The following is an 18715-nucleotide window of genomic DNA, read 5'->3' as shown; positions in this document are numbered from 1 at the left end:
GACGTTTCGTGGCACTACCCAAAATTGTGCAAGGTAGACTATCAACCACGCCGCCTCCAGGATAAAACAAGCCCAGCTACAACTGTTCGATTAACTACTGCACTGTAGAAAATCGTTCGAGATTTACACCTTCGAATATGGTACTAAGACCACTCTTTAATACTGAAACCACTTTAATATGGATATGGTATTATTACCATTCTATATGGTGCTAAGACCACTCAAATATGGTGTTTCCACCATTCTAACCTTTAAGTTCTCCAAACTTTCAATATGGTACTACGACCACTCAAATATGGTGATACCACTATTTCTCCTCAAATAGAAAAATATTTAAATAATTTATATACTGTTAAGATCATTCATAATTCCGACGGGACATTATTATTACGAAAGGGACTATGATCTTAATAGTACTCTTTATTCCGAAGGGAACTTAGATTATCGAAGGGACTATGAACTTAAGACCACTCTTAATTCCGAAGGGACATTAAACCGAAAAAAGGGACTATGGTCTTAAGAACATTCTTAATTCCGAAGGGACAGAAAGGAGTAGAAGCAGAAGAAACTCGTTAACACAAGTCGGAGGGAGAAGAGAGAAACCACACAGGAAGCATCAACTGTGCGATTTGGTGTGTTTTTTGAATTGAGTGGAGTCCTCTATTTATATAGAGATTCTGTAACTGTTTTAGCACAAATTGCGACAACAGTTACTCTTAATGGATAAAGTTAAAATGAAGTTTATCCATTAATCAGTTCAACAACACTTGTGGATAGGATCAAAAGAAACAAATCCACAAAAGTGGAGGAAACAAATTATTGGATTTGAATGAAGGAAATATAAGAGATTTAATTAAATTCTTATTCTTATCACAACCACCATAAGCTAAATTTATGGGAAGTGATATTCTCGAATAAAAATAATAATTACTATTATTTTTATCATTATCAAGTATTTAAAATTAAATACCGCAATTTAAACACTACTAATGTGTGTGTACTATTTTATGTGGGACCCCCACACTCTATTTTTTTTCAATTCACACAACATTAGATCAAAGTATGATTACTTGGTGTTTAATCTTCCAATTTATTTTTCAACATCACACTAATGTTCCAACATAAGCCACAATCAAGAACCAAATTATGACCACTGATATAAATAGCTTCAGCAGAATCAAGAAACAAGGCTGCTTATGCAATATGCCTAGACTTCAACACTAATGATCAGACCTTCGCTTATAGCCTTATACTCCCTCCGGTCACTATTATAAGCAAATTTCAACTTTTTAAATTCATTCAATAAATGATGTACGTGGTCTACACCACATACATCATTTATTGAATGAAGCTAAAAAGTTGAAATTTGCTTATAATAGTGACCGGAGGGAGTACCATTAAGAATAAGACATGGACAACAAGAATCGTCATTTAAAAGTTAAGCTGAAATATTATAACATTTATTTCATTATTATTACATCATTTAAAGATATGTTTTCTTCAAATTATTATTTTGGGTACATTATAATTCCAAATCAGATAGCTTGTTTTTTACGCCATCGGTTTACGACAGTGAAGCCTCCATCGACCACCTTGTCCACTAATATAAGCCGATTCATCAGAAGCAAGAAACATAGCAGCATCTGCAATATGAGTAGCCTTTAGTGTAATTCCTTTCAAATTAGCAGAATCATTCCCAATAGCTTCAACTTCACTCACCCCCATATTCAGTGCTCTACATAAAAGAGGTGTGGCAACTCCAGAAGGTGAAATTGAATTAACTCTTATTCCATAAGCTCCAAGCTCACTGCACGTCGAGCGAACAAGGCCTATAAGACCATGTTTGGATGTTGTATAATCATGTCCTGCACATCCAGCAACACAGCCAGCCACACTGGCCGTGCAAATTATGGATCCACGAATTTTTCTTTCCACCATAACACGCGCAGCGTGCTTGATAGTTGTAGCTGATCCACGAACATTAATGGCCATGGTGTTGTCAAATTCATTTACATCAAATTTTAGTATGCTGCTAGACATAGCAGTAGCACCTCCAATCCCAACATTGCTGAACATGATGTCTAAGGTTCCATATTTTTCCAATGCAAAAGCTACGGTTTCCTCAACTTGTTTTTCATCTCTCACGTCACAATGGTGGTAACTCACTTTGTCTAACCCAATTGAAGTGACAACTTGGTGGCCAAATTCATCATTGATATCTGCTATAACTACAAATGCTCCATTTTCCACAAATGTCTTTACTGTCTCTGCACCTATTCCGCTTGCTCCACCAGTCACTATAGCAACCTTACCCTCCAACCTATGAAAAAATATAGTATTCATTAATTTGTTAGCCAATAGAAATATGTATATACACTACTAGGTAAAAGAAAGAGTTTGTCCAAAAAAAGAAAAAGGTAGAAAGAAGGGATTCAGAAGTATAGAAAATCACACCTTTGTTTTGACATGATTATTCAACGAGATACCCTTTCTTTGAGTTCTCAACCTTTTACATATAAGTTTAAAAGCCTTCGTCTCATTCTTTTATATAAGAAATAAAATGGTCTGCATAAGAAATGTACTTTAATATTTAATAATATTAAAACTTAAATGCACATTTGGTCTCTATTTTTTTTAGACAAAAATAAACGATATTCATTCATTCAAATTGATAGAGTACATCGATACAATACAAATCCAAATTCGCTAAAAATAAAATGGATGAATCTGTGAACAAACTCACATCATCCATGTTAATAGCATAAAACAACAAAGTACTTATGCCTACAAATATGACTAATATGACTATATTCATGTCTCCGGAATACTCATGTCTCCGGATCTGCAACGTTGACGACGCCAAAGTCATTGGCTCTGTTTGGTAAAAATAGCGGATAGCTGATAAGCTAGCTGATAGCTTTTAGCTGATAAGCTAGCTGATAGCTTTTAGCTGATAGCTTATAGCTGATGACTGATGACTGATAGCTGATAAGCTAATTAAAGTGTTTGGTAAAAATAGCGGTTGAACTAGCTGATAAATGTAAAATTACATAAAAGGACATTATTAATTCATATAAAATTTATACTACTATAAATTAATATTTAAGATATTTGATAATTTAAATATTTTAAATTTAATAAATGTTTATATATTATTAAATTATTGTTTTTCGGTAAAAATTTATTTTCAATTTATTTCAATTCAGTTTTCAGTTATTATACATTAATAAAAAAACTAAAGTTTACAAATTTATTTTAAGAATAAAATAAAAAATAATCAATTCATATGATTAAAAAAATTTGTTAAAAAGAACGAAGGATAAAACAAAAAAAATACGTATAAATGGAGATAGGAAAAACAAATCACACACACGGAGAAAATTATCATACGTAACAACTTATACGTTATGAATTCATTGTGCTACTGCTGTGTGCACAATTGAAAATAAAAATTACACACAATTTATACGTTATGTAGCATCGTTTTTGTTTTGTTTTAAATTATAATAAATTAATTATTAAGGGTAAACATGGGTTTTAGTTAAAGTGGTAAGGGTAAAAATGGAACAAAATATGAGAAGCTAAAAGCTATAAGCTCAAACGCTACTTGAAGTAGCTTCTGAAAAATAGCTTATAAGCTCCTGAAATAAGCTATAAGCTCGTTGTAAAAAACGTTACCAAACAGAGCTATTTTTTGTCAGACGAGCTTATATGCTATGAGCTAAAAGCTAAAAGCTCTTTTTTGGTATTACCAAACAGAGCCATTGTCATTGATCGGATCTGCACTTGCTCAACGTTAATCTTTCAACTTGAATCAAATAAACACCGCACTAAGACGGGAAATCAAAAGCACACCGCACGAAGACGGGAAATCAAAACAAACAGAGTCGTTCAGAGACGACGAAATCGCAAAAACAAACGAAAGAAAACAGAAAATATGTGAAATCACTTATTCAATTAGGATGAAATCACTTATTCAATTGGGATAGAAGGAAAAACAATTTGGAGGGGTGATTTTTGGGTCAAAATTGACCCTAAATCACCCCTCTGAAAAGAAGAAGAAGAAAAAGGTGACGGCTAGGGTTTGAGAAGGAGAGAAGAGAGATAGAGAAAGAAAGAATTTTTGCAGATAATATTTTATACGCTTTATCTTCTTGGTCTCTATTTTTGTTTATTCACGATTTTAGTTTATGTTTTATTTTTACATGATTTTATCTTTAATTAATTACTTGAACAAAAATATAATCATAATTAGTAGAGTGACCAAACGTTCCTGAAAAATATCTTCATAACCAAATCGATGGGAAATAATAAGAGTCTGGTGATGATATAGACCCTTTTACCAATCTACCATAGTTTTGAAAATTATATACCAATCTATCCTATCCTAGTTTGAAAAAAATATATCAAAGTGCCCTAGTTTTGGACGCCTAGTTAGAGCATGTCATTTCAAGTGGCACACTTGTGAAGGAAGTGCAAAGAATATGCCAAATGAAATGATGTGTTTGAATGTCCTATTTTTTTTCCTGGTGGTCGGGGTTTAACGCCTACTTAGAGCATGCCATTTCAAGTGGCACACTTGTGAAGGAAGTGCACAGAATATGCCAAATGAAATGACGTGTTTGAATGTCCTATTTTTTTTCCTGATGGTCGGGGTTTAAACCACATACCTTACATATATTATGCATTATCTCTGTTCACAGCTTTTATTTTTAATTTTAAACATATGACAACGATTTTTAACAATTCTTTATATAAGAAAACCATTTTTTTTCCATGTATTCGTATGCTGGCAACAATTTTTTCACGTTGTCTCAGCTCATCCATTAAAAGAAATAAATGGTTATATAATTTATTTGTTTTTTTAATCAATTAATGTTATTTATATTCTTTTCAAAGTAGTAGTAAATAGTACAAAAAAATATCTTTTAAATTGTTATAATTTTTGAATTTATTTACTAGCATGCAGACGAGCACACTCTGCTCTTTTTTGTTTATCACGCTAACGTATGAAACTATGAATGTATTTATGATGATTTTTTGTACATTTTTCTTACCATTGTAAGTAATATTCGTTATTTTATATGTTTTCATCACATGTTTCTTCAAAAAATAAATAATATATATTCACATGTATTTCATAGAAAGTGTTGCCCTAGATAGAATAGATGTTTTTAAATTAGATAAAATTACATATCAATTATATATCAATTTGTTTATTTGATTTATGTATTAAAATGCTAATATAAAAATTCTATAAGAATTAAAAAAATAGACGTGGATTTGACCTTACAATTGCTACATTTCATACCCAATAGAAAGATATTATTTTTTTACTATTTACAACTAATTTCAAAATAATATAAATAACATTGATTAAAAATGCAAATAAATTATACAATGGACTATTTCTTTCGATGGTTGAGCTAAGGCAACACTAAAAAGCGGCAACAGTGTACAAATACTTGGAACAAAAAACTTTTTTCTTTTGAGAAAGTTGGCTAAATACATGTCGGTGCAAGTTCTACAAGTAGCCCTTTCTGGCTCCAATGCGATAACACGGTTACAAGAATGGCGGGAAAGTTAACAATACTCGACGACATTCAGAGATGGATGTAGATCCATCGGTATGTTAAAATTAAAAAAATAAAAATAAAAGAATAGGACAGTCAAACATACCATTGCATTTGGCGTATTATGCGCAATTCCTTCGCAAGTGCGCAATTTGAAATGGCTTACTCCAACCAAGTGCCCCCAAACTAGAACATTTTGGTTTTTTTTTTCTTTCTTTCTTTCAAATTAGGGTCGATTGGTATATAATTTTCAAACTTGTATTTATTAAAATTAGTCTTTAATCAAGTAAAAAATAGTCTTCAATTAGTCTTGAATATTTATACTTACTTTTTCATTATCCCAATTATACCTTTGAACAACTTTTTCTATAACAAAGATTGTTGTGTCATTAAAAAAATGAATTTAGATTATATTATTTTTTATATTGTTGGTGTCATTGAAATAGATAATCATGATTAGTTTGGTTTGTTATAACTTGAAAACAACAAACATATTTATATTTTTAGTTTTAATCAAAATCAAAATCTCATAAAAAAAACACCGACTAACAACAATCAAAGGAATAGAAAATACATGTATTGTAAATAATTTTTCGCTAGTTTAAATAATTTTCTAAAAAATACATGTATTATAATACCGACTAACAAACTACCGACTAACAGTTCCTTCAAAAAAAAAAGTTCTTTCAAAAAAAATAACTACCAACTAACAGTGGAACAAAAAAAAAATACCAATTAACAAACTCTATCAAACTCTTGCCACAACTAATTGTATTTTACTATGTTATCTTAGTCCAAATGGTTTAGTTAGATTTGAGCCAAGGAGGAAGGAAATAATCAAAGGTATTTAAATTCAATTTTTTGTAAGAAATTTTGGTCATGCTTCACTTACATCTCGATTGAACTCATGACTATCAAGAACTATTTCTGCTAATAACCAAACATTAAGTGAATAATCCACCAAATTTATTGATTCGCGAACTTGTCTTCATTAAACTTAGTCTTCCATTCAATAAAAATTAGGCTTCAAATTGTAAATATGAATGCTAGAACCAAACCTATAGAGTGGTGTTTAATCTTGTGGCAGGCAATGTCGCCCTAAACTACTCTTTTGCTAGAGGTATAGGATGGTTCCAAACTATCGTTTTTAGATAGATGGATAAATAGAGTCAATTAATATAGATATAGATAATTTATTAAAAACAAAATACTCCCTTTACCCCTAATATAAGCATCCATTAGACAAAAAAAAAAATCTAAATATAAGTCATCTTTTTTGGTGGTGAAATATAAGTCATCTTTAAAATTACTAGATAACTTATGACTTATTTTTCCAATAAATTTTAATTAATACCACTAAATATGAAAAGTCAAAATTAAATAAACGAGGAACTCCTAACACATCAATCTAACTACCAGCTAACCAATTACCAATCGATAATCTAACTACCAACTAACAAACTTTAATTAACTCCTACCACATCTAATTGTATTTTACTATCTATATATCTTTGAATTAGAAGCTTGAGTTATTCTTATGCAAGAGTTTTGATGATGTGGCATGTCTAAATGAGCTTCAATTTTTCATTATGACTTATTTTTCCAATAAATTTTAATTAATACCACTAAATATGAAAAGTCAAAATTAAATAAACTAGGAACTCCTAACACATCAATCTAACTACCAGCTAACCAATTACCAATCGATAATCTAACTACCAACTAACAAACTTTAATTAACTCCTACCACATCTAATTGTATTTTACTATCTATATATCTTTGAATTAGAAGCTTGAGTTATTCTTATGCAAGAGTTTTGATGATGTGGCATGTCTAAATGAGCTTCAATTTTTCATTCTCTATTGATTGAAACTTTGCCACTCTACAAAGAGTTCTTTCACTATTTTTAAACCAATTCAATGTCTAATTATATAACTTCTACAACAAAAAACTGATGCTTTAAATTAAATATGTAAATGTATGTATATTTAAAAGGTTTCATATGATTGGACCCATTGTCTTCTTTGAGTAAAAAAAACCGTTGCTTTTGTAACTTAATATTTAAAATGTTTGGTTTATCTCCACAAAATGGTCATTAAATCACAACCGATGCAACTCTTGGTGGAATTTACAAGTGGCTTTTAAGAGTTTATTTTTGAAGGAGGATTTTCAGATTTGAGAATTAAAACTACTTTTTTTGACAATAAGAATTAAGACTAAAGATATTATTGTGTGTAGTTTTAAACAAAATATCGTTCCAAGCAAAAAAAAATAATTTAATAAAATTAAATTATATTAGTATATACAGACATTTATCAAAGAAACGAAAGTAAATTTTTTTTTTTATGTGATCTATAAAGTATTTTGACCCATGAGCTTAAATATGTTTAAGACCCACCAATTATTTTAACACATACATAGTTATTCAAAGGTTCGATCATTGAATATATGATAAAAATTCTTTTAATGAACCAATCGTTTTCACATATAAAATCTCACCCTCCATTATTGATTCATGAAGAAAAAAAATCACATAATTTAACTTCTTGCCATTTTTCTCTAACATGCAATTCTTAGATGAAACTCTTCAAACTCTTGGTGATACTCAGGAATTTAGTTTTGTTGTTTTTATTTATCTATCTTACTCTTCACATATATCTTGATTATTCATTTACTACTTTTCTACCTTTCTTTTTTATTTTCTTTTATTGTCTAATATATATGTGACTATTTTTTTCCTGTGAACAAGGAGAAAAGTAAAAAATAGGCTTCTATTTTTGCTTTTGTTGCACCCTTGATGCTCGGAAAGCCTTAGGAAAACGACATCTCAAAGCGTAAGTATATGTCTTTTACATTAATACTTGCCTATATTGAATTAAATTATGTAATTTGTATTGCAATTGTTTTTTTTTTTAAGTAAATTTTATAGGTTTTTTCTAAAAGATAAATTTAAATTAATTATTTTAATTTTTTAAGTCGGAATATTTTATTGTTATACTTATAAGTTTTATATTAAATTGACAACAAGTTGATGTTGTAGACATTCAATCAAAGGATAACAGACCGTGATGAATTTAGGAATATAAACCATGTGTCTTATTTTTAAATATATGTTGTGTACAAAATGTTTGTGATCTATTTGGATGTCATGAGAATGATAGAAACTAAGTGGAAAGTAAAAGATTTTGAAGTTGTCATCCATGTTGTGATATGGTTATTGTAACATAAGAATGATAATGATTGAACTCGACTATTTGGTGATTTTGTCTCTTTTTCTCTCATATATATTGAAATGCAATTCACGTGCTTATATAACACTCTTTTGGATTTTCCTATCATTTTTAATATTAAGTTAGAATTATGATTATGTGTAACTATTTGAAAAACTTTTCACTTACCCCTATCTAATAATCTCTAATATTAATGTAATTAAGATTCACTACATAAATATATATATATTTGTGCGTGTGATTGAATAGTACTAAAAGAAATCTCATCTTAAAATAATAGTAATGTATTCTCACTATAATAGTGCTATATAGCAAAACATGATAATAAAACAAAAAAGTCAAACAAAAATATTGGAGAACATAAACGTGATCCAAAAAAAAAAGATTACGCAGAGTGACATGGAGGTATACTAAGTTGTTGACTAAAAATCTCCGGACAAATTATAAAAGTCGGAGTAGAATCCCAAAGGTGAAGATTACATAGAAAACTTTAAAAGAAGCTAATTTTTCAACACAAGAATAAATCTTTTTAATAAATATGAGAGACCTTAAATAAGATAGGAAAACAAAAGTAAGCACTTACGTCACATTGCGTAGTTTTCAAGAACATGATAAAAAAAAAGGTACTCTTATATAATTACACTATTAGGATAAACTATGACATGTATTTAAACTTATAGAATATTATTATAAGATCCATCAAAAATCATATTCACTGCCCATAAAATATTTACATAAACCTATGATGTAAATGGAGACAACTTCTGATATTTTGAAACAATACACATATTATTGATATAAATCAATATTAAACATAATTGTATCACTATATTTCAAAAAAAATATATAAATCATTTGATCAGATTCTGTCAAAAAAAAATCATTTGATCAGAAAAAAATTACAAATCATTGAATTATATGAGTATTCTTATCACAATTTTTATTTTTTCATTTGTAAGAAAAAAATGTGCATTATTTTAATAAACCCGTGCAACACACGGGTTATATACCTAGTATCATCTTATTCCAAATGGTTAGTTTAAAAATATAGGATTTATAAAGTTAATATAGAATGAGGGACGATCGAGCATTATGATTTATGATAAAAGATTAATGAAACTTTGGGTTTAATCGGGTGTTTTATGAATGTAACTAGAAAAATTCTTGCAAAAATATAGGATTTATAAAGTTAATATAGAACAAGGGATGATTGAGTATTATGATTTATGATAAAAGATTGGGTCTTGTTAACGAGTGTCTCTGGGACACTTTTTAAGTATTCTAAATCAAGTAATTATTCTTTAAAAATGTCAAAGTTTTCAATTTTCAATGCACTTTATTGCACAAATTTTAATAAAAGTTACCTTTTAAAGTCTTTAACTGGTCCCCCGAGATACTAGTTAACATTTCCCTAAATGATTAATGAAACTTTGGGTTTAATCCGGTGTTTTATGAATTGTAAGCTCGAATCAGTTGGTAAGGACAATGCATAATACTCTTCCGCGTGTGCGGCACTGTTGTCTAATGTTGTTTTGCAGGATCGCACTCAAGACAGGTGGCGATGGATTCTAGACCCTATCAATGGTTACTCCGTTAAGGGGACCTACAACTATCTGACGTCGCCAGGTGTTTCTTTGGAGCGGGGTATGTTTGATGCTTTATGGCAGAAGCAAGTCCCGCTTAAGGTGGCTGTCTATGCTTGGAGACTCCTCCACAATCGACTTCCAACTACAGACAATCTCCTTCGTAGAAGAATTATTCACCACGATGACACATTTTGCATGGGTGGATGCGGCATTCTTGAGACTGCGGACCATCTTCTTTTTCGATGCGATCATTTTGGTATGGTATGGCACCGTATTTATCAGTGGTTAGGTACTTTTTTTGTTGCTCCAGCTTCCGTTAGAGATCATCTTCATCAGTTTAGCCATTTAGCAGGGTTACCGCGATCGTCACACTCTTTTCTGACAGTAATCTGGATGGCTAGTGTCTGGATTATTTGGAAGGAAAAAAACAACAGAATTTTTAAACAGAAGAATGATGACCTGAATCATTTAGCAGATAATGTTAAATTTCTGTCTTTTTCTTGGCTTAAGGCAAATATGCCCACTTTCGCCTTCAGTTATACTGAGTGGTGGCGGCACCCTATACTTTGTATGAGTGTTATTGTGTAGTTTTTTTTTCTTCTATCATTCTTCTGTCGTGTATTTTTTGGCATCAGACACTAAACTTTGTATTTTGTTGGGTGGTTCTCCTTTGTACGTCTTGTGCGAGATGAACCACTTTTTGTGATCTAATATATTCTATTTTGGTTTGTTAAAAAAAAAAAAAAACAATGCATAATATATGCAAGGTTCGGGTTTCAAACCCCGACCACCACCAAAAAAAGAAAAAATCTTGCATACATCATTCCAGCATTACACCGTACGTGGTCAAGTTGAGTTTTGTTTAGTTGATCGAAATACAATTTAAAGCATCAACATCTCTGGTTCCCCTCTCTCAAGTGTTTGTCGTTCTTAATTTCGGATGTGGCACGTTGCACAAAATTAATTATAAATAAATCTTGCAAAACAAGAAATGCATGGCACAAGATGGGAACAATAAAAAAACTCAAGAGAATGCGAGTATAGAGGGGCTGAACCATTGCAGTTGATAAAACCTTTGCTTTGAACCAAGAAAAAAAAATACAAAGCTAACAACAAGCTTAATTGAGGAAAAATGGTTAATGAACTTATGATTTAAAAAATATATAAAAAAAGAAGAAGAGTGCATTGGATAAAGGATACATAGTAGAATGAAATTAGATCGGCCATAACCTTTTGTCCGCAAAACATTAGGTGTATGTTTGGAATCACACGAAATTTGACAAAATCACAGTAGCATCGTGATTTTGTTGAAATTTCAAAGTTTTATCAAAATGTGTTATTCTGTCAAACTCACCGGTAATCCAAACATGCAATTGGTCTACATATCAGGCGTTGCAGATGGAGTATTACGAACCACGGAGAAACCACCATCAACAACCAAGTTATGACCACTGATATAAACAGCTTCATCAGAAGCAAGAAACAAAGCTGCTTCTGCAACATGCTTAGCCTTCAACACAATACCCTTCAAATTAGCATGAGAACTACTACTAGATTCAACTTCATGAGGTTCAAGATTGTAAGCTATACACGAAAGAGGTGTTGCAACTCCAAAAGGGGATATACTATTAACTCTAATTCCATAACCACCAAGTTCTCCACAAGCTGATTTCACAAGTCCTAAAAGAGCATGTTTTGATGTAGTATAACCATTAGGACCTGTTCCACCAATAGAAGCTGCAACGCTAGTAGTGCATATAATCGATCCGCGGATTTTTTTAGCAACCATGGCGCGCGCAGCATGCTTAATTGTAGCAGCTGCACCAACAACATTTGTAGCCATAGTTTTCTCAAATTCATTCAAATCAAGATCAAGTATTCCAGATAAAGAGCCTATTATTCCTGCATTACTAAACAAAATATCGATGCAACCGTGTTTTTCCAAAGTGAAATGAATTGTTTCTTCGACCTGTTTTTCATCCCTGACATCACAATGATGATATGTTACTTTATCTGAGCCTATTGAATCTGCAACTTTATGACCCAATTCATCTTGAATGTCTACTGCAATAACAAATGCTCCATTTTCGGCAAACAATTTCACTGTTTCTTCACCAATTCCACTGGCTGCACCTGTTATTATTGCCACCTTACCCTCCAACCTAGATTTTGTCATAATATATTATGCAAGAAAATAAAATAAAGTCAATTAATCAAAATTAAGCAGACAAGTAAAAATAAGGAAACAGAACAAAACTATAGAGACAAATATCAAACTATAGGATACCTTTGCTTCATCATTGATAATGAATAAGTGTTGAGTACCCTATAATTTGCTTGATGAGCTTTCCCTAAAACCTGGAAATAATGTGACCTTTATCTTTGTAAGTTTGTATCCTAATACCAACCTATCTATCTATATATTTATAAGGTTTGTAGAGTGCAAGGCTCGATAAAAATTACGGCTAATGCAAATGTTGATAATAATCATCATTAAGTATTAAACAACATGTCTTATTGTTCTAAAACATGGAAAAATATTCTAATCATGTTATGATCTTGTATAACTATTCAAACTAGTTGGATTTTCATTGCTTTCTTTCTTTGGGGTGATGCATTTCCAGTGTACTATTCATATAATAATCAAATTATTAGTTTTGTAAAATGTGGTGGAAGGAATTTGATTAAGTGCATTCATTATTTAGGTCAATTCCACGTTTCCAACTAAGCCTATAGCATATAAAATTCATTGCACTGTTTAGAATCACATGGCCCTCATCGTGCTTTTAATGTAAAGTTGAAATTTCAACCATTCCAACTCGTACATTCTACACAATACGTATTGCTTTAATTTTTTAATGTAGTGACGTAGTTATACAATTTGATAATTTGTTATTTATATTTTTTGGTTTTAGTCCCTGCAAATATAGAATATTTGGTTTTGGTCCTTGGTATTTTGTTTTAATCCTTGTAAAATCATTTCATATTGAAATTGGTCCCTATAATATTCATTTTAGTCCTCATTTTGAGGGACTAAAATCAAATATTCTACATATTACAAGGACCAAATTCAATATGAATCAATTTTACAAGGACTAAAACAAAATACCAAGGACCAAAACCAAAATTTTTATATTTGCAGGGACTAAAACCAAAAAAATATTTTTACAGGGACTAAAACCAAATTGTCAGATATTTGCGGGGACTATTTTCATATTTAAGCCAAATATCAATATTCTTGTCCTACCATTTAGATTGTATTTACATGACACAATTTGATAGTTTTTCCGGTTGTTTAATAACTTAAATGATAACTCCATGCTAAGCTAATAACATTTTCTCAATCTGATCATATTTTTAAATTATTGTGAACTACTCCCTCCGGTCACTATTATAAGCAAATTTTGACTTTTTAGGTTCATTCAATAAATGATGTATGTAGTCTATATTGTAGACCACATACATCATTTATTGAATGAATCTAAAAAGTAGAAATTTGCTTATAATAGTGACCGGAGGGAGTACGTACTAAAGAAAAACAAAATTAATTGATTTATTCGTTTGAAGCTACTTTAGCGGTTGAGCCACATGTACGATTCGATTACTATACTGCTTGTGTAAACTTTAATCTCCTGTAAATGGTCACAATTTTCCTTTTTTTACGAGGTAGATTCTTAGGTACTAAGTTTGGTTTGGGTATTTTTAACCCTACATGACATTGAATAATTGAAGGAGGAATGTATATCCAACTAGGATTAAATATGTTTTTGGTCCCTATAAATATGTCAACTTTTCATTTTGGTCCCTCTAAAATTTTCCTTCAACTTTTAGTCCCTATAAAATTTTCAATCACTACTTTTGGTCCCTATTTTTTTAATTTAATTTTTGTATTTTTTAATGAAATTGTGCAGAAATGTGTAAAATATTCTAAAAAAAAATTCCTAAAAAGAATTAGAATTTTTTAACAAAACATAAATTAAATATGAATTTTTAACCGTAAACAATATAAAAATTCATATTAAATTCATGTTTTGTTCAAAAATTCTGAATTTTTTTTGGAGTGATTCTTGTAATATTTTGAATTTTTCTGGAAAATTTTATTAAATAATATAAATTCTACATATGAGTTTACTTTAAAAGAGGGACCAAAAGCGAAGATTGAAAATTTTATAGAGACTAAAAGTTGAAGGAAAATTTTAGAGGGACTAAAACGAAAAGTTGACATATTTATAGGGACCAAAAACATATTTAACCCATCCAACTAAATTTTATGGATACTTTGTGTTGACCTTAATAAATTGAACTACAAATGTGCAATATTGTACACATGCAGCAGTCAAATTCTTACCAAAAAAGTTCATTATACCAATCTTGGCTTATATGAATTGAATATGTTACATAGTCCTCCAATTACACTATTTGCAAGAAAAACATCATTCATTTTGTTTTGCAATAGTGTGTATAGTCCTCCAACGGAAAGTTTCAAACTAAAAATATGCATATTTAATTTGGTGGATGTTCCGACCTCAAATCCACAACACATATTTTTGATGTATTGTTTGTTTGGGTCTCTCCTTAATTTGCTTTAGAATTCGTATACTGTCTCCATCACAAGACTATTATGATTTTTTTTCTTCTTCTCATGTACACACTAGTACTTTATCGATCTTATTTTAGGTAGTTCTTGTGGACCAGTCTTCAATACTTTTATTGTTTTGTCCCATTGTTTTCGTTCCTATTTAGATACAATATGTGGTGCATAAACAGGAGTGAAAATAAGTCAAATCATGCTTTGAGTAAATAGGTTTCAATATAGTATAAAAATTTGAATTCTGCTCTTTACCCAAACGGTTCTACTCATTCCCAAAGTAAAAGTTCAACATGCCGCTACGTATGTTAACATGCGTTAGTGTATTATGAGCGTATGTTAAGTCACGCTACGTGACTTAACATGCGTTAGTGTAGTATGAACGTGACTTAAGTCACGTACCACTTAGCACTAGCGCAAGTTAACTCACGCTAGTTGGCCGGTGAAGAACAAACGTTTTTTCAACTTTGGTCAGCTTTTCAACATTCAATGTACACGTTTTTTACCACTTTCACACGTTTTTTTGACCACATTTATGTTAGATACAACCTAGGTTCACATTTCTACCTATAAATACCCTCACATACTTCCCATATTTCTCACATTATCTCCTCCCACTCTCTCACTCTAATTCTCTTCTTTCTTTGTTTTTTTCTTTCAATATTCTCTTTGGGGGTAAAAAGTGATCAAAATTCGTCGGGGTAAAATAGTGAGTAGCCGACTTGGGGAAGTGATCGACCCTTGGGATAATTTTAAATCTGCTTTTTTAACCGCAGAAACTTTTTACCGTGGGTAAAAAGAACTTCTTGTGGTAAAAAAAAACCAGATTTAAATTTAGCCCAAGGGTTGATGATGTATTTTCCCCAAGAAGGCTGCTCACTATTTTACCCCACGAAGATTGATTACTTTTTACCCCAAAAAGGATAAAATAAGTAGATTTAGTGAATTAGTTCAAAATTATTGTATGAATAATTGTAATGTATGAATTATCAATGAAATGAGATATTGTTATATTTACTTTTATTTATATTTAGTCCATTTTCTTTTATTAATTTAGTCCATTTACTTTTATTCATATTTGTATTTATTTAAAGAATAATATCGAATCAATAATTTAGAATAATGTTAACAAAATAATTTCAGAATAATGTTAATAAAATAATTTAGAATAAAGTTAAGAAAATAATTTAGATTAATGTAAACAAAATAATTTAGAATAAAGTTAAAAAATTAATTTAGAATAATGTTAAGAAAATAATTTAGATTAATGTAAACAAAATAATTTCAGAATAATGTTAATAAAATAATTTAGAATAAAGTTAAGAAAATAATTTAGATTAATGTAAAAAAAAATTATAATAAAGTTAATAAATTAATTTAGAATAAATTCCTTAAATGTAACAAAAAAAAGGCCTAATTGAAAATTATTTAGTGCATAGTTTTTATATGCACTAAATGCAGTCAAAAAACAGTAAAAAAAACGTGTAAAAATCAATAAAACCATGGTTGAATAACCGACTAAAGTCCAACAAACGTGTTCTTGAGTTGTGACCACCGGCCTAACTAGCGTGAGTTAACTCACGTAAGTGTTAACATGTGCGTGAGTTAACTCACGCTAGTGTTAATCCTTGGCGTGAGTTAACTCACGCTAGTGTTAATCCTGGGCTCAAGAACACGTTTTTTTGACTTTGTTCAATGCATTTTAATTGATTTTACACGTTTTTGTTAAGTTTTTACACGTTTTTGTTAAGTTTTTACACGTTTTTTGACCCTATTTATGGTAGATATAACCTATGTTACAATCTCCCCCTATATATACACCTCTAAACTTCCCCATTTCCTCACACCATCTCCCATTCTCACTCTCTCCCCCTATGAATCTTCTTCCTTTCCTTCTCTTTTTCCTTCTTTATTTTGGTGTAAAAAAAGAAAGGATGATAAGTAGTGGGAATGCTGGGGAAAAGATAAGTAGTGAGCAGCTTTCTTGGGAAAAGAACCACATTGAGTAAAACTAAATGTGCAGATTTAGTTTTACCCCAGGAAAGTTGGTTTTCTTGTGGTTTATTTTTAGTTTTACCCCAGGAAGATAGGTTTTCTGGTGGTTTTTATTTTTTCGCAGATTTAGTTTTACCCCATTGTAAATGTAATAAGAATTATATTAATTAAATGATATTTTATATCCATTATTTTTGTTTCTTTATTTTTGTTAATTGTTGCATTTATTTTACGATTGCGTATTGAAGAATTAGAATAAATTCAGCGTGAATTCGAATAAATATTGCGATAGCGTGAATTCGAATAAAAAGTGCGATAGCGTGAATTCGAATAAAATAAAAAGTACGATAGCGTGAATTCGAATAAAAATTGCAATAGCGTGAATTCGAATAAAAAGTGCGATAGCGTGAATTCGAATAAAATAAAAAGTACGATAGTGTGAATTCCAATAAAAATTGCGATAACGTGAATTCAAATAAAAAGTGCGATAGCGTAAATTCGAATAAAATAAAAATAGTGATAGCGTGAATTCCAATAAAAATTGCGATAGCGTGAATTCAAATAAAAATTGCGATAGCGTGAATTCGAATAAAATAAAAATTGCGATAGCGTGAATTCAAATAAAAATTGCGATAGCGTGAATTCGAATAAAATAAAAATTGCGATAGCGTGAATTCCAATAAAAATTGCGATAGCGTGAATTCCAATAAAAATTGCGATATCGTGAATTCAAATAAAAATTGCGATAGAGGTATCGTTACATTACAAAAACGACATGTATGTCAACAATTACATTACATTCCGGAATGTACCTTCCAAGTGCAACAATTATCTTACCACTGAATGGGGCAAATTCAAACTTGCTAAGCAGTAGGACTCCAACATTTGATGAGCATCTTGAACGATGGTATTCAAGTGCCAACGAAATAAGGTCCATTCCTTGACACTTGAATACCATCGTTCAAGATGCTCATCGAATGTTGGAGTCCTGCCGATTAACAAGTTTGAATTGCCCCATCCAGTGTAAGACAATTGTTGTAGTTGGAGTGTGCAATCCAACTACAACAATCATCTTACCTCTGAAATGGGGTAAATTCAAACTTGCCAAACAACAGGACTCAAGCATTTCGCTCGACATTCATGCTTTCCTTTGAAAAGAATAAATTTTTGTTAGGCTTGATTTAGATTAAGGTATTCAAGTGCCACCGAAATGAGGTCCATTCCTTGACACCTAATACCTTCATCTAAACCAGCCTAACAAGAATTTAATCTTTTCAAAGGAAAAACATGAATGCCGAGCGAAATGCTTGAGTCCTCGCCGTTTGGCAAATTTGAATTACCCCATTTCAGAGGTAAGACAATTGTTGTAGTTGGAATGCACCTTACCCTAACTAGCGACGATCTTTTGGCGGAATCAAGTTGTTGATGATATCTTCAATTGATCTCAGCAACGTCACCCGCATATCGATCCACTGGAACTTGGTGTGCTCCCAAAACATGCTCGTCACGTTTTCGTCGTTCTTTAACTCCACCCAAGTGAATGATACACTCCGATCGTCGAGCTTTGGACGTTTATACCGAACGTTTTGCACCCTCCTTGTGTCTCTGGGGTTGACTCCTTGGTTGAATTCATTCAATTGATCCTTGAGACCTCTTAACGTTACATCAAGGCATCAAACCTTCAACCTTTGAGGTTCTCCGTTGTTGAATTGTGCATGAACGTCGATCCAACCGGCCATTGC

At 31.0% G+C, this 18715-nt stretch overlaps 2 protein-coding genes across 3 annotated transcripts; both read right to left on the bottom strand.

Moving 5' to 3' along the window:
- Positions 1–1430: 1430 nt before the first annotated feature.
- Positions 1431–2550, bottom strand: LOC146911166 (short-chain dehydrogenase reductase 3b-like). Its single transcript, XM_085722540.1, has 2 exons — positions 2455–2550; positions 1431–2320 (listed from the first exon to the last, which is right to left on the bottom strand). Exons 1-2 carry the CDS (start codon positions 2466–2468, stop codon positions 1552–1554), a joined length of 783 nt encoding a protein of 260 aa, XP_085578666.1. The 5' UTR covers positions 2469–2550; the 3' UTR covers positions 1431–1551.
- An 8962-nt stretch (positions 2551–11512) lies between these two features.
- LOC146911165 (short-chain dehydrogenase reductase 3b-like) lies at positions 11513–13061 on the bottom strand. Of its 2 annotated transcripts, XM_085727320.1 has the most exons (2): positions 12678–13061; positions 11513–12552 (listed from the first exon to the last, which is right to left on the bottom strand). In XM_085727320.1, exons 1-2 carry the CDS (start codon positions 12689–12691, stop codon positions 11769–11771), a joined length of 798 nt encoding a protein of 265 aa, XP_085583446.1. In that variant the 5' UTR covers positions 12692–13061; the 3' UTR covers positions 11513–11768. The 2 variants fall into 2 exon arrangements, with proteins under 2 accessions (XP_085583446.1, XP_085583445.1); XM_085727319.1 differs by lacking the exon at positions 12678–13061 and having other exon boundaries at positions 11513–12566.
- Positions 13062–18715: the final 5654 nt, after the last annotated feature.

The sequence above is a fragment of the Medicago sativa genome, chromosome 7 (genome assembly GCF_051527215.1).
Source record: "Medicago sativa cultivar Bolivia chromosome 7, Bolivia_mono, whole genome shotgun sequence".
Lineage (NCBI taxonomy): Eukaryota > Viridiplantae > Streptophyta > Magnoliopsida > Fabales > Fabaceae > Medicago > Medicago sativa.
The sequence above is the reverse complement of the archived record's forward strand: the minus strand, read 5'-3'. Positions and strand labels throughout refer to the sequence as shown.